At 46.5% G+C, this 16,460-nt stretch overlaps 1 protein-coding gene across 1 annotated transcript in view; it reads right to left on the reverse strand.

The window, feature by feature from the left end:
* Window positions 1-297: 297 nt before the first annotated feature.
* CAPN5 (calpain 5) overlaps window positions 298-16,460 on the reverse strand; it is a 71,850-nt gene continuing 55,687 nt past the window's right edge. Inside the window, exons 4-13 of the mRNA XM_039369797.1 lie at window positions 16,011-16,219; window positions 14,715-14,907; window positions 12,571-12,764; window positions 10,901-10,978; window positions 9,060-9,255; window positions 7,790-7,912; window positions 6,052-6,248; window positions 3,873-3,994; window positions 2,840-2,976; window positions 298-728 (exon numbers count right to left, since the gene is read on the reverse strand). Coding sequence (XP_039225731.1) covers window positions 546-728; window positions 2,840-2,976; window positions 3,873-3,994; window positions 6,052-6,248; window positions 7,790-7,912; window positions 9,060-9,255; window positions 10,901-10,978; window positions 12,571-12,764; window positions 14,715-14,907; window positions 16,011-16,219 — 1,632 coding nt within the window. The 3' untranslated portion in view covers window positions 298-545. The remainder of the gene's footprint in view (window positions 729-2,839; window positions 2,977-3,872; window positions 3,995-6,051; window positions 6,249-7,789; window positions 7,913-9,059; window positions 9,256-10,900; window positions 10,979-12,570; window positions 12,765-14,714; window positions 14,908-16,010; window positions 16,220-16,460) is intronic.

The following is a 16,460-nucleotide window of genomic DNA, read 5'->3' on the forward strand; positions in this document are numbered from 1 at the left end:
CAACAGCGCCACACAAATATCACACATGATGTTCCGATGCGGCAGTCCATCTCTCGTTCCCAATCTTTGTTCTCAAGATGTCGGCGGCACCCACGGTGGCATCGGTTTAAGAAGGTGCCGTTTTGGCAAACAGCGAGAAGAGACTCACAGGCCAGCCATACGCCTGTGCGTGGAGAAGAGTTGTGTCTTTCCGTGTAAACAACCGGTCTCACCGTGTTTGCCCAGAGTGTCGGCTTGGATGTTTCTCTGAACAAACTGACCTTGACAGAGAATGTCCCAGTTTCTCTCTTTTTTAAAAAAAAAAAAAAAACTGAAGCAAAACACCGCATTTTGGCTTCTTTGAAAAAAGGCACCTTTTGTGTCAAATTGTGGAAAAAAAACCAAAACCAAACCAGGCTGAACTTAGAAGGGCTGGTCCCGTTTCCAAAGTGAAGGCATGCACAGTATGGAGACACGGACGGGCACACAAAGAGAGACACACTTAGAGGAATAATGGAAGATGGGGAAGAGCAGAAAAGGCCACCACCACCACCACCTCGTGTGTCTCAGATGCTAGTGAGAACGTTGCTACTCAGCAACTGAACCTTAAGAACGCCGGGCAATTCCGAAACCCGTTTGTTCCCTCGCTCTTGGAGGTGGAGAATGTGCAAAGGGTGAAGCTCGTTGGGGTCTCCGGCCATGGCGACTTCACCCAGAAACTCATCTGTGATCAGGTTGTGGTTCCAGATCTGGATGGAGAGAGAGAGAGGAAGGAAGTTCAGGCAAGCAATAACAGAATAACACCGTTGGAAAAGGACCTTGGAGGTCTTCTAGTCCAACCCCCTGCAGGAACAACCTGCCTCCAGAAGCGGTGAATGCTCCAACACTGGAGTTGAAGTCACAAGTCATAAAAGGGTCATAGTTCCCCATCCCTGAGGTAGAGTAAGAGAAAAGTGCCCCAAAGAAGAGGGAGTCAAGCTATTCTCCAAGGCGCCTGAAGGCAGGACAAGAAGCAACGGATGGAAACTAATCAAAGAGAGAAGCAACCTGGAACTAAGGAGAAATTTCCTGACAGTGAGGACAATTAACCGGTGGAACCACCTGCCTCCAGAAGCGGTGAATGCTCCAACACTGGAAGTCTTTAAGAAGAGACTGGACAGCCATTGGTCTGAAACGGTATAAGGTTTCCTGCCTGAGCAGAGAGTTGGACTAGACTAGATGACCTCCAAGGTCCCTTCCAACTTTATTATTATTAAGTGCAATTAAATAGGAAAGACAAGTGGCTGCTCAGTCTCTTCTTAAAAACCTCCGGTGATGGAGCACCTCTACTTCTGGAGGTAAGTCGTTCCACTGGTTGATTGTTCTCACTGTCAGGAAGTTTCTCCTTAGTTCCAGGTTGCTTCTCTCCTTGATGAGCTTCCATCCGTTGCTTCTTGTCCTGCCTTCAGGGGCTTTGGAGAATAGCTTGACCCCCCCCCTCTTGTTTGTGGCGGTTCCCACACTGCAATCCTGTCACTCTTCATTAAACTAGACATACTCAATTCCTGCAACCATTCTTTATATGTTTTAGCCTCTGGTCCCTTAATCATCTGTATTGCTCTCATCTGCACTCTTTCTAGAGCAGTGGTTCTCAACCTGTGGGTCGGGGCCCCATTTGGGGTCGAACGACATTTCACGGGGGTCGCCAAACAAGGCAGTCCGCCATTTTTTCCCCCCTTTTCCTTAGCTGTGCTACTCCCTTTTATTCTACTGGCTTTTGAAAGCCAATAGAATAGACTCTCTTGAACAGAGTCTAATTCTATTGGCTTTCTAAAGCCAATAGGAATTGTCCAGGCTGTCTCTGCCCTGCTGAGCCCGCCAAAAGTCCCATTCTGCAAACGGTGCTGCAAGTTGTCTGCAGTGAAGGCGAGCTGTCTGGAAGCTTCCACCCCTCCCTGCTGAGCAACTACTAAAAATGTAAGGAAAAGAGGTCCAGGGGTGGGAGGTGGGAGGCCGGCGGGCACAGGGAGGGTTGCTGGCGCGCGTGGGTCCTGGTGGGTGCCTTACCTCCCTTGGGCTGGGCCAGCTGGTGGCCCAGACGGTGGTTGCCCTGCGCCCTCGCTGCCGCTTGCCAGCTACGCCTCGGCCGGCACAGGGGGCGGCACTGCGCATGCGTGGCGCTCCCGGGCAGGGAAAGTCCTCGACTTACGACCGGTTGGGTAGTCCTCAACTTACGACCGGTTGGGTAGTCCTCGAATTACGACCAGTTGGGGTCGCGGCATTAAAAAGGTTGAGAACCACTGTTCTAGAGTCTCAACATCTTTTTTACAATATGGTGACCAAAATTGGATGCAATGTTCCAAGTGTGACCTTACTAAGGCTTTATAAAGCAGTACTAACAGTTCACATGATCTTGATTCTATCCGTCTGTTGATGCAGCCTAGGACTATTATTTCATTTCATTTCATTATTTCTATTCTATTCTACTCTATTCTACTCTACTCTATTCTATTCTACTCTACTCTACTCTACTCTATTCCATTCCTTTCCTATCCTATCCTATTCTCATCACTATCCCCATATATTCTATTCTATTCTATTCTATTCTATTCTATTCTATTCTATTCTATTCTATTCTATTCTATTCTATTCTATTCTATTCCTTTCCTTTCCTTTCCTATCCTATCATATCCTATCCTATCCTCATCACTATCCCCATATATTCTATTCTATTCTATTCTATTCTATTCTATTCTATTCTATTCTATTCTATTCTATTCTATTCTATTCTATTCTATTCTATTCTATTCTATTCTATTCTATTCTATTCTTATTTATATGTCGCTCCTCTCGCTGGCCAAAGTGACTCTTTCAACTTTACCTGAATTATGACCGGCTTCCCTGGTTTCTTGCGGTAGAAAAGTCCTTTTACATCAAATTCTGGCGTCAGAGTGTTCTTCAGGACTGGTGATTGGACTTTCTCCCCTTCACACTTTATGATCACATAGGGATCCACGCCTGTGGCACGAGGGAAACAAAAGGAACTGTCACCCCTTGTTTCCTGTTCCCCTTAAGTAAGACTATCCTGTCTTCTTGATTCTTACAATTCCTTCCTTAAAATTCGATTGTTTCCCAAATCCTCCAAATACCTCTGTCTGACCTTGGACCAAGCTTCTTCTACTACTAGAAGGAACATAGAGGTGAAGGAGAAATTCCACCAACATAAAAGAATATTTGTAGCTCGGGGTTGACCACTTAAAGATGGGAGGACTTCAACTCCCAGAATTCTCAACCTTTCTCAACCTTGGTGACCTGAAGATGGGAGGACTTCAACTCCCAGAATTCTCAACCTTTCTCAACCTTGGTGACTTGAAGATGGGAGGACTTCAACTCTCAGAATTTTCAACCTTCTTCAAACTTGGTGACCTGAAGATGGGAGGACTTCAACTCCCAGAATTCTCAACCTTCTTCAAACTTGGTGACTTGAAGATGGGAGGACTTCAACTCCCAGAATTCTCAACCTTTCTCAACCTTGGTGACTTGAAGATGGGAGGACTTCAACTCTCAGAATTTTCAACCTTCTTCAAACTTGGTGACCTGAAGATGGGAGGACTTCAACTCCCAGAATTCTCAACCTTCTTCAAACTTGGTGACTTGAAGATGGGAGGACTTCAACTCCCAGAATTCTCAACCTTTCTCAACCTTGACCACTTGAAGATAGGAGGACTTCAACTCCCAGAATTCTCAACCTTTCTCAACCTTGGTGACTTGCTGTGCTGGCTGAGGAATTCTGGGAGTTGAAGTCCATCCATCTTCAAGTCACCAAGGTTGAGAAACACTGACTTAGAAGAAGAAACTTGTTTCCTGATTTCCCTTCTCTTTGACCGTGATTGGATTGTAACTAGTATTGGCACCTTCTTCGGAGCCATGGTTCTTGAGGCCGGAAGCCGAGATGACGTGGACCTGGGACACCAATTGGGGATAGCCACATATTCCACTCCAGCAGGTGTGAGGGGGCTCGTCCAAGGTCAGTTCTCTGGGAAAAGAAGATGAAAAACCCAAGAGACATCAGATATTTTGAAGATCAGGAAAAGGACCTTCTTTCAAACAAGGAGCCACACTGGTCCATCTTCACACATACACAATCAAAAAGAAAAACTGCTCTGAAGTGTAGCTAAGCAAGACAAGAAACCGTAAAATGCAAAGGGGGTTACACGGTGGGCTTCACACAACATGCGCAACCAGATCAAGGGAAGACCTAGTGACTGCATTCGTACAACCGGAAGAGTTTTTACCCTGGTTAGTTTTTTGCAGCTGATCCGAACTCTAACCAAACCTACGTTTGCACATTGACAGTTTAAGTCAGGGGGAGGAAATCTTGGCACTTTTATGACTCGTAGACTTCAACTCCCAGAATTTCTCAGCCAGCATGAGGGAAACTTTGGCCCCTCCATGACTCGTGGACTTCAACTCCCAGAATTCCTGAGGCAGCATGGGGGAACTATGGCTCCTTCATGACTCGTGGACTTCAACTCCCAGAATTCCTGAGGCAGCATGGGGGAACTATGGCTCCTTCATGACTTGGGGACTTCAACTCTCAGAATTCCTGAGCCAGCATGGGGGAACTATGGCCCCTTCATGATTCATGGACTTCAATTCCCAGAATTCCTGAGGCAGCATGGGGAAAACTTTGGCCCCTTCATGACTTGTGGACTTCAACTCCCAGAATTCCTGAGCCTGCGTGGCTCAGCTTGGAAACCTCCCTTTCCCCTCAGCGTGGCTGGCTCAGGAATTCCGGGAGTTGAAGTCCATGAGTCATAAAAGAGCCACGGTTGCCTACCCATGGTTTAGGTGAATTTGGAGAAGCAGTTGATTCAGTTGTGTGGATGTTGTGAAGGTCCTTGACCAATATTGAGCATGCGTTAATCATACCTTGATTGCTATTGATAAATTATATTTATACATTTCAGCTGCTGCAAACTTGTGGGAATGCATGAAGCTGTATCCTGATGTCCTCCCAACATACTGATATTTCAAAATCCGGATGTTCTAAAACCCTATTATTATTTTCAAACTTTGTGGTATCATCTCAGGGATATGTACAGGAAGGTAAAAAAAAAAGTTGAAATGATGGGGCACAACCTGTGCCTATCATCTTGATTTTTTTTGACCACCATGCATTCCCCCCACCCACCCCCTAGTTTCTACAGTCTACTTCTGGCCAAGTTTCATTGTATAATTTAGCACTACAGTAAGTTAATATATTCATACATAGGTATAAAGTTGTCTTGCATGAAATGGGAAGGAAAGGAGGAAGGGAAGGAAGGAAGGAGATAGGTAATGAAAGAAAGAAAAAGAAAGAAAGAAAGAAAGAAAGAAAGAAAGAAAGAAGAAAGAAAGAAAGAGAAAAGAAGAAAGAGAAAGAAAGAAAGAAAGAAAGAAAGAAAGAAAGAAAGAAAAAGAAAGAAAGAAAGAAAAAAAAGAAAGAGAAAAGAAGAAAGAAAGAGAAAGAAAGAAAGAAAAAGAAAGAAAGAAAGAAAGAAAGAAAGAAAGAAAGAAAGAAAGAAAGAGAAAGAAGGAAGGAAGGAAGGGAAGTAGGTAATGAAAGAAAGAAAGAAAAAGAAAGAAAAAGAAAGAAGGAAGGAAGAAAGAAGACAAAAGGAAGGAAAGAACAGAAGGACAGGGAGAAAGAAAGGAAGGAAGGAAGGAAAGAAGGGAGGGAGGAAGGGAAGGAGGTAGGTAATGAAAGAAAGAAAAAGAAAAAAAGAAAAAGAAAGGAAGAAAGAGAAAGAAAGAAAGAAAGAGAGAGAGAGAGAGAGAGAGAGAGAAGGAGGGAGCAAGGGAGGGAAGGAAGCTAAGAAAAGGAAAAGGAGAAGAGGGAAGAAGGGAAGGAGGGAGGGAGGGAAGGAAAAAAGGAAGAGAATAGGAAGGGAAGGGAAGCAAAGAGAAGACAAATGCCTCCCAGATGGTAGCAAAGCATCATGAGGCAGTGAATTCCAAAGATGATCTCTACCTTGTTTCCCCTGATCTGCTCCCCCCCAGCCTCTTTCGGAGGGAAGACAGAGGGAAGCCCCCCCTCCCCCGGGTCCTTACTGGCACTCAGAAGGCACGTCTGTGAACTGCCTGAGCAGGAACTCGGCCACGTGGCCAGCATCGAAGGTGGTCGGTATGATGACATAGCGACCTTCTTTCAGGTCTGTCCTCAGGAAGACACTACGAGAATTGATGTAGACGGAGGCGGCAACTTTGGTCTGTAAACTGTGCATTCGGTACGTCCGGTTGAGTTCCACCTGGGTGTAATAAAAAAAAAAACTCAGGGAAGGAATTAGGAGAAGGACTACAACAGTGTTTCTCAACCTTGACGACTTGGACGGGAGGACTTCAACAACCAGAATCCTCAACCTTTCTCAACTTTTCTCAACCTTGATGACTTGAAGATGGGAGGACTTCAACTCACAGAATTCTCAACCTTCTCAACCTTGGCGACTTGAAGATGGGAGGACTTCAACTCCCAGAATTCTCAACCTTCCCAAACTTTCACAACCTTGACCACTTGAAGATGGGAGGACTTCAACTCCTAGGATTCTCAACCTTTCTGAACCTTGGCGACTTGAAGATGGGAGGACTTCAACTCCCAGAATTCTCAACCTTTCTTCAAGTTTCTCAACCTTGATGACTTGAAGATGGGAGGACTTCAACTCCCAGAATTCTCAACCTTTCTTAAACTTTCTCAACCCTCATGACTTGAAGATGGGAAGACTTCAACTCCTAGAATTCTCAACCTTTCTCAACCTTGGCGACTTGAAGATGGGAGAACTTCAACTCCCAGATTTCTCGACCCTTCTCAACCTTGGCGACTTGAAGATGGGAGGACTTCAACTCCCAGAATTCTCAACTTTTCTCAACCTTTCTCAACCTTGACAACTTGAAGATGGGAGGACTTCAACTCCTAGAATTCTCAACCTTTCTCAACCTTGGCAACTTGAAGATGGGAGGACTTCAACTCCTAGAATTCTCAACCTTTTTCAACCTTGGCAACTTGAAGATGGGAGGACTTCAACTCCCAGAATCCTCAACCTTTCTCAACCTTGACGACTTGAAGATGGGAGGACTTCAACTCCCAGAATCCTCAACCTTTCTCAACATTGACAACTTGGAGGACTTCAACTCCCAGAATCCTCAACCTTTCTCAACCTTGGCGACTTGAAGATGGGAGGACTTCAACTCCCAGAATTCTCAACCTTTCTTAAAGTTTCTCAACCTTGATGACTTGAAGATGGGAAGACTTCAACTCCCAGAATCCTCAACCTTTCTCAACCTTTCTCAACCTTGACGACTTAAAGATGGGAGGACTTCAACTCCCAGAATCCTCAACCTTTCTCAATATTGACGACTTGGAGGACTTCAACTCCCCAAATTCTCAACCTTTCTGAACATTGGCGACTTGAAGATGGGAAGACTTCAACTCCCAGAATTCTCAATCTTTCTCAACTTTTCTCAACCTTGGCGACTTGAAGATGGGAGGACTTCAACTCCCAGAATCCTCAACCTTTCTCAACATTGACAACTTGGAGGACTTCAACTCCCAGAATCCTCAACCTTTCTCAACATTGACAACTTGGAGGATTTCAACTCCCAGAATCCTCAACCTTTCTCAACCTTGGCGACTTGAAGATGGGAGGACTTCAACTCCTGGCTGAGGAATTGTGGGAGTTGAAGTCCACCCATCTGCACGCTGCCAAGGAGGAGAAACACTGTTCTACAGTTAAATCAGAAGGGTCCATTCTGGCCACATCCAAAGATCTAATCAGAAGTTGGTTGCCCAGCTTACCTTGAAGATGTCAAATCCTATGGCGAGGTTCTCTCCTTTCCCTTCCTTCTGGCTGGTCCGTTTGGGCTTTTGCTGGATGCAAACCAAAACTTCGTCCTCTGCTTTCTTCACATTGAAAACATACTGGGTGAAAAAGAGAGGATCAGGCCTTCTAAAGTCAGCCAGGTGAGCAAACCAAGAAGAGAAAAGCAAGTTTGTTAAGTGAATCGCATGGTCGTTAAGTGAATCCAACAGGCTTTTGGGGGGTCACTTTCAACTGGAAAAGGTTAAAAAAACATAGCAAATGGTGGTGACACGACAAATGCCCCAAATGCAATCCTGTGAGCAGGGTTTGTGTGTGAAGCAGCGGTTAATTCTCAATAATAAAACCTGCAATCAAATAGTTTTGACACCACAAAAAGGCAACTCGAGAAAATACAGCGACAAAAGAAACCAAGATAAGAAAAGAGAATCAAAATCTCAGTTATACCTACAATGGAGATCTCTTTGCATGGACATAGAAATACACTGTTGTAGCAACTTTAGGATATGTGGACTTCAACTCCCAGAATTCCCCAGCCAGCATGGGGGAACTATGGCCCCTTCATGACTTATGGACTTCAACTCCCAGAATTCCTCAGCCAGCATGGGGGAACTATGGCCCCTTCGTGACTTATGGACTTCAACTCCCAGAATTCCTCAGCCAGCATGGGGGAACTATGGCCCCTTCATGACTTATGGACTTCAACTCCCAGAATTCCTGAGCCAGCATGAGGGAACTATGGCCCCCTCGTGACTTGTGGACTTCAACTCCCAGAATTCCTGAGCCAGCATGAGGGAACTATGGCCCCTTCATGACTTATGGACTTCAACTCCCAGAATTCCTCAGCCAGCATGGGGGAACTATGGCCCCCTCGTGACTTGTGGACTTCAACTCCCAGAACTCCTGAGCCAGCATGGGGGAACTATGGCCCCTTCATGACTCGTGGACTTCAACTCCCAGAATTCCTGAGCCAGCATGAGGGAACTATGGCCCCTTCATGACTTATGGACTTCAACTCCCAGAATTCCTCAGCCAGCATGGGAGAACTATGGCCCCTTCATGACTCGTGGACTTCAACTCCCAGAATTCCTCAGCCAGTATGGGGGAACTATGGCCCCTTCATGACTTGTGGACTTCAACTCCCAGATTTCCTCAGCCAGGCACGCTTGGCTGAGGAACTCTGGGAGTTGAAGTCCACAACTCATAAAATGGGCCATGTTTGAGGACCCCTGCTCTTGACTTTCCTACCTGGGGGTTTTGCAGGAAAGTATCCCGGTTGTTGATACAGCCTCCACAGCGGTTCTTCAAAGGGTCTTCGTGCCGCGTCCAGGCGCCCTTCAAGACGGCTTCTTCCCACGTCTTATGGATGCTCAGGTAGGACGTGTTGATCAGGCGGCATTTGATGATGTCGGTGAAGTATCTACAGAAGTCATCAAAGGCCATCCTAGGACAGGAGAACCTGACACTCAGTTCTGGAACATCTCACTTTTTCTTATTCTATTCTCTTTCTGGCCCTCTTTCCTCGGCTACGCAAAGTGGATGCTGTTTTCAGTTGTCTTCTTCGGTGGGCCCAGAAGGAAAACACACGTTTTTCCTATGCTTCCACTAAGACAGTGGTTCTCAACCTGTGGGTCGGGACCCCATTTGGGGTCGAACGACCATTTCACGGGGGTCGCCAAACAACGCAGTCCGCCATTTTTTTCCCCCTTTTCCTTAGCTGTGCTACTCCCTTTTCTTCTATTGGCTTTTGAAAGCCAATAGAATAGACTCTCTGGAATAGAGTCTAATTCTATTGGCTTTCAAAAGCCAATAGAAATTGTCCAGGCTGTCTCTGCCCTGCTGAGCCCGCCGAAAGTCCCATTCTGCAAACGGTGCTGCACCAGTTGAGTAGTCCTCGACTTACGACCAGTTGAGTAGTCCTCGACTTACGACCGATTGGGGGTCACGGCATCAAAAAGGTTGAGAACCACTGGTATAGGGTTTCCTGCCTGAGCAACGGGTTGGACTAGATGACCTCCAAGGTCTCTTCAGGAAACCTTATACCATTTCAGACAAATGGTTGTCCAATATCTTCTTAACAACCTGCGGTATTGGAGCATTCACAACTTCTGGTAGCAAGCAGTTCCACTGGTTAATTGTCCTGACTGTCAGGAAGTTTCTCCTTAATTCCAGGTTGCTTCTCTCCTCGATTAGTTTCCATCCGTTGTTTCTTATCCTGCTTTCAGGCACTATGACACCCCTCACCCCTAGATGTGTCCTCCCGGATGGACATCCTGGATGTCTCCATGAAGTCAAGCAGAAGCAGAATTTCATGGGGAAAACGTTTTACTCTTCATGGTGGGAACCTTTGCTAGTATTAAGGTGACCAACTTTTTTACAATGAAGAGGAGGACACGATAAATTAAAGAAAAAAATACCATAAATAAAACATTTTATTTATTGCCAACCATGCAGAATACACTATAATATGATAAATGCATAATAAAAAAAAACATTTGTAACAATAACATGTTATATTGTAATTATGCTTACATGCCTATTAATTATTATTTAAACGAGTGCCAAAGAAGGACTGTCCTCAATATAGGAGGACGATTGGTCACCTTACTAGTATATCACCTAGGCCAGTGGTGGCGAACCTATGGCACGGGTGCCAGAGGTGGCACTCAGAGCCCTCTCTGTGGGCATGCGCGCCGTCGCCCCAGTCCTAGGCCTTCAGCTGGGTTTTATAAAACCTTTTCGCTTTAGGCCTCCACTGCCGTGTGCAAAAAAAAAAAAGATTCAATCAATCAGTCAATTTCAACTTCTCGCGGGGAAAAAAAAAATATCTCGCAAAGTTGGAATTGATTGATTGAACTTTTTAGTTCCACCCAGTCTGCCGTTACCACCGCAGCCACGCCCACCCAATGGGCCACACCCACCCAATGACTACACCCACCCAATGGGCCACACCCACCCGGCACCCGACGATGCATAAGTGGGTTTTGCTTTGCAGTTTGGGCACTCGGTCTCTAAAAGATTCGCCATCACTGACCTAGACTGGATTCACCAAATCACCCCCTTTCATTTTATTTGCACAACATGCTCACCAAAACTCGCCATCATCGTCCACGGTCATTCCTAGTTTCTCCCGTTCACCGCTGCTGACTTTCTGCCATTCCTCCGAGCTGGAGAAAGCAAAATAAGATTTGCAATGGGGAGAACACAGAGGACCTTCACGGACAGGTGAGTAATTCTACGTTCTGGGAACCAGCCTTTGCATTTAGTCCTCGACTTACAGCCATTTGTTTGGCAACTGTTCAAAGTTAACAACGGCGATGAAAAAAGTCACTGATGACCGTCCCCCGACCAAGATCAAGGCATCAAAATTCAGGCACTTGGCAACTGGCGTGTATTTACGACAGCTGCAGTGTCCCAAGGTCATAAGATCACCATTCGTGATCACAATTCACTTAACAACTGAAGTGGTTCTCTTAACAACTGGTATAAGAAAAGTTGTAAGGGACTCGCATTGACAATGGTTGCAGTACAATTGTGGGCGACCTGGTTGTGATTTGCAATCTTCCCAACTGGCTTCTAACAAGCGAAATCAATTGGGGAAGCCCGATTGGTTTAATGATCATGTGATTCACTTAACACCATGGGAAAAAGATGACTTTGGGCCAATCACCAGGAGACGGGGAGTTCTAATCTCGCTTTAGGCATGAAAGCCAGCTGGGTGACTTTAGACCAGTGGTTCTCAACCTGTGGGTGGGGACCCCATCTGGGGTCGAACGACCATTTCACGGGGGTCGCCAAACAACGCAGTCCGCCCTTTTTTCCCCCCTTTTCCTTAGCTGTGCTACTCCCTTTTATTCCATTGGCTTTTGAAAGCCAATAGGATAGACTCTCTTGAATAGAGTCTAATTCTATTGGCTTTCCAAAGCCAATAGGAATTGTCCAGGCTGTCTCTGCCCTGCTGAGCCCGCCAAAATCCCATTCTGCAAACGGTGCTGCTCCAGTTGAGTAGTCCTCGACTTACGACCGGTTGAGTAGTCCTCGACTTACGACCAGTTGGGGGTTGCGGCATTAAAAAGGTTGAGAACCACTGCTTTAGACCAATCACCAGAAGATGGTGAGTTCTAGTCCCGCCTTAGGCATGAAAGCCAGCTCGGTGACTTTGGGCCAATCACCAGGAGACAGTGAGTTCTAGTTCCGTCTTAAGCAAGAAAGCCAGCTGGGTGGCTTTGGGCCAATCACCAGGAGACGGTGAATTCTAGTCCAGCCTTAGGCATGAAAAACAACTGGGTGACTTTGGACCAATCACCAGGAGATGGCGAGTTCTAGTCCCACCTTAAGCATGAAAGCCAGCTGGGTGACTTTGGGCCAATCACCAGGAGACGGTGAGTTCTAGTCCCGCCTTAAGCATGAAAGACAGCTGGGCAACTTTGGGCCTATCACTAGGAGACGGTGAGTTCTAGACCCACCCAAGTCACGAAAGCCAGCTAATTGACTTTGGACTAGTCTCTCTCTCATCCCAACCCACCTCACAGTGTTGCTGTTGTAGGGAAATTAGGCAGAGGAAGGAATATTAGATACATATTCCACCTTGAGTTGTTTATAAAAATATTAAAGGCAGGTTATAAATAGACAAAATTAAAATGAATCTTCTTCATAAGCAAGAACAAGGTCCCCCAACCTGCCTTTGTGCCTGCATCAGACAGAAGAAAACATAACATCAGATGCACCTGTGGATGGATGATACCCCAGCCAAACTTACGTGTCACTCCATGGGCCGTTCCACTCTCGCTCCCCCCAAGGGTTCCTCAACCGGATCATGTCCAGCTTCTCGGACTTGAAGAAGGCCAGCAAGCCGTGGCCAAGGCGGACTTTCCTGACATCGGTGACCGCATAGGCATGTCCTTTCACCAGGCCACAGTCCAGCCGAGCTTCCATATCGGCAGCCGACACGGCCTTGGAAAGAGCACACATGAATTTGATGTTTCAGGGTGGGAAACTAGTTAAAAATTGATCCGGAGACCCATGTCAGGAATCTCCAACAAGGATGATCAAGATGGTGAAATATGGGGAGATAAGGAGGGTCTTAGAACAGGGGTCTTCAAACTTGGCCCTTGTATGACTTGTGGACTTCAACTCCCAGAATTCCTCAGCCAGCCACGCAAGGAATTCTGGGAGTTGAAGCCCACAAGTCATACAAGGGCCAGGTTTGAAGACCCCCGATTTGGGGCAAGGGTCGTCAAACATGGCAACTTTAAGACTTGTGGACTTTAACTCCCAGAATTCCTCAGCAGCCACGCAAGGAATTCTGGGAGTTGAAGCCCACAAGTCATACAAGGGCCAAGTTTGAAGATCCCCGATTTGGGGCAAGGGTCGTCAAACTTGGCAACTTTAAGACTTGTGGACTTCAACTCCCAGAATTCCTCAGCAGCCACGCAAGGAATTCTGGGAGTTGAAGCCCACAAGTCATACAAGGGCCAAGTTTGAAGATCCCCGATTTGGGGCAAGGGTCGTCAAACTTGGCAACTTTAAGACTTGTGGACTTCAACTCCCAGAATTCCTCAGCCAGCCACGCAAGGAATTCTGGGAGTTGAAGCCCACAAGTCATACAAGGGCCAAGTTTGAAGACCCCTGCCTTAGATATAAAAAGTTGCAAGCCTCAACTAACAATTCAAGTTTAGATATTGCTTGTCCCACTGTCAAAGCAAAAACTTTGGGACAAATGAGAACCTACAGATAATCCTTGACTTACAATGGTCTGATGGCCATTCAAAATTACAACAGCACAGAAAAAGGTGATTTAGGAACGTTTTTCAGACTTTTGACCACGGCACCATCGCCGGGTCACGTGATCAAACTTCAGATGCTTAGCAGCTGGGATGTATTTATGTATTATGGCAGGCAAGTTCGCCAACGGGGATCACATGACCCCAGGACAGTGCAGCCGTCAAAAATACATAACGGTCGTCAAACACCCGAATTTTGATCATATGTCCTTAGGAATGCTGCAATGGTCCTAAGTGTGAAAAACCGTCATCCGTCCCTTTTTTCCCCAGTATCTTTGAAAACATGGCTGGCTCAGGAATTCTGGGAGTTGAAGTCACAAGTCATAAAAGGGCCATAGTTCCCCACCCCTGAGGTAGAGTAAGAGGAAGGTGCCCCAAAGAAGAGGGAGTCAAGCTATTCTCCAAAGTGCCTGAAGGCAGGACGAGAAGCAATGGATGGAAACTCATCAAGGGAGAGAAGCAATCTAGAATTAAGGAGAAACTTCCTGACAGTTAGAACAATTAACCAGTGGAACCACCTGCCTCCAGAAGCGGTGAATGCTCCAACACTGGAAGTTTTAAAGAAGAGACTGGACAGCCATTTTTCTGAAATGGTATAGGGTTTCCTGCCTGAGCAGGGGGTTGGACTAGATGACCTCCAAGGTCCCTTCCAACTTTATTAGTATTATTATTATTATGAATCATCGCACAGTCAGCCAGATGTTCAGACTGGATTTGGCAATATTATTATAAATTATTAATTATTATTATGGATCACCGCACAGTCAGCCAGATGTTCAGACTGGATTTGGTATTTTGTCTACCTATCGAGTCCTTACCCAGGACCTGGGATAGGCAGATGTGGATGTTTGATGGTATTACAGGTATCGTCGCAGGATGGAAGCAGTTCCTAGTAAGGCCGCCTTTTGCAATTGACTATTAGAGAATTTGTCAATGCCAATGGTGTTCAAGTGGTGCTCCGGTTGTTTTGGGATTGCACCCAAGGCGCCTATTACTACTACTACTACTACTGTTGTTGTTGTTATTATTATTATTAAAGCCCATCTCAAAATTTCCCCCCTCGATCCAGAAAGATCAATGAAGTTCTTCTTCGCTCTTTGTACTGACAAGACCTGCTTACTTTGATGGAGCAGCTGATGAGGCCTCCTCGGTTATGGACCTTCAGCACCCTCTCGAAAAGGAGGTTTCGTTTGTCCTCGTCACTGCTGTAGCCTCCTTCGACCAGGTCAATGGGCTCCGAGACCCCACCAGTAAAATCCACCAAGGCATCGCCCGTGTTGCCTCCATCCAAGGCTTCGTAGCATCCTGAGAGTCTAACAGGTGGAATAAGAAAAGAGATTTTTTTCCCATTGGAAAATTCAACCCAATGCAGGCAAGTCCTTTACCTGATAACGTTTCATTTAATGACTGTTCGAAGTTACACCTCACTGAAAAAAAGCGACTTATGACCGTTCCTCACTCTTACGACCATTGCGCCATGCCCGTGGTCATGGGGTCCAAATTCAGGCGCTTGGCAACTGGCACGAACTTAGGCTCAGGAATTCTGGGAATTGAAGTCCCCAAGTCATGAACAGGCCATAGTTCCCCCATGCTGGCTCAGGAATTCTGGGAGTTGAAGTCCACGAGTCACGAACGCGTCATAGTTCCCCCATGCTGGCTCAGGAATTCTGGGAGTTGAAATCCACGAGTCATGAAGGGGCCGTAGTTCCCCCATGCTGGCTCAGGAATTCTGGGAGTTGAAGTGCATGAATCATGAAGGGGCCGTAGTTCCCCTATGCTGACTAAGGAATTCTGGGAGTTGAAGTCCCCAAGTCATGAAGGGGCCATAGTTCCCCCATGCTGGCTCAGGAATTCTGGGAGTTGAAGTCCACGAGTCATGAAGGGGCTGTAATTCCCCCATGCTGGCTCAGGAATTCTGGGAGTTGAAGTCCACGAGTCATGAAGGGGCTGTAATTCCCCCATGCTGGCTCAGGAATTCTGGGAGTTGAAGTCCACCAGTCATGGGGGGCCATAGTTCCCCCATGCTGGCACAGGAATTCTGGGAGTTGAAGTCCATGAATCATAAAAGAGCCAAGGTTGCCTACCCCTGGTATAGGATTTCCTGCTTGAGCAGGGGGCTGGACTAGAAGACCTCCAAGGTCCCTTCCAGCTCTATTCTATTCTAAGAAATTAAGCTGCAGAATCTGGGGAACTAAATAAGCCAAACGCCCCGTCCTCACTGATGTGTGATTTATCAATCACGGCAGCCGCTGCCTAAATCTTTTTCACCCGATTGGAAGACTGCAAGAAATAATAATAATAATAGTAAAGTTGGAAGGGACCTTGGAGGTCATCTAGTCCAGCCCCCAAGCAGGAAATTCTATGCCGGGGTAGGCCTTTTGCCAGGGCAAAGGAAGAAGAATCCGGATCGCCTTACTTCGCATAGGCTTTTTCCACCAAGGCGCACCAGAATTCGTTCTTGGAGTTGGAGTGGCAGTAGATGAGTTGGTTATGGAGCGTCGGCAGGCGGTCGTCAATCACCACGTCGATCCACCGGCCAAAACGCCAGAACTGGAAATGGAAAATCCCGGCGTAGCTTTGCGGTTTTTCCGAGGACCATTCCTGCTCTTTCCAATCCGGAATTACCTGGCGGAATGAAGGGGAACAGACAAGAGAAGGAGCTCTTAAGAATACAGGGCAGTCCTCGACTTACGACCGCAACGTCCGTTGTTAGGCAAAGCGGTCGTTAAGCGAGTCGTGTCCCGATTTTACTGGGGGGAAAGTCACCTGTCCTTGTTTTTCGCACACTTACGGATGTGGTCACGTGATCAACATTCAGAAGCTTGGCAAACTGACTCGTACTTATGACGGTCGCGGTGTCCCGAGA

This window comes from Crotalus tigris, unplaced genomic scaffold (genome assembly GCF_016545835.1).
Source record: "Crotalus tigris isolate CLP2741 ecotype Arizona unplaced genomic scaffold, ASM1654583v1 scf7180000021252.422678, whole genome shotgun sequence".
NCBI lineage: Eukaryota > Metazoa > Chordata > Lepidosauria > Squamata > Viperidae > Crotalus > Crotalus tigris.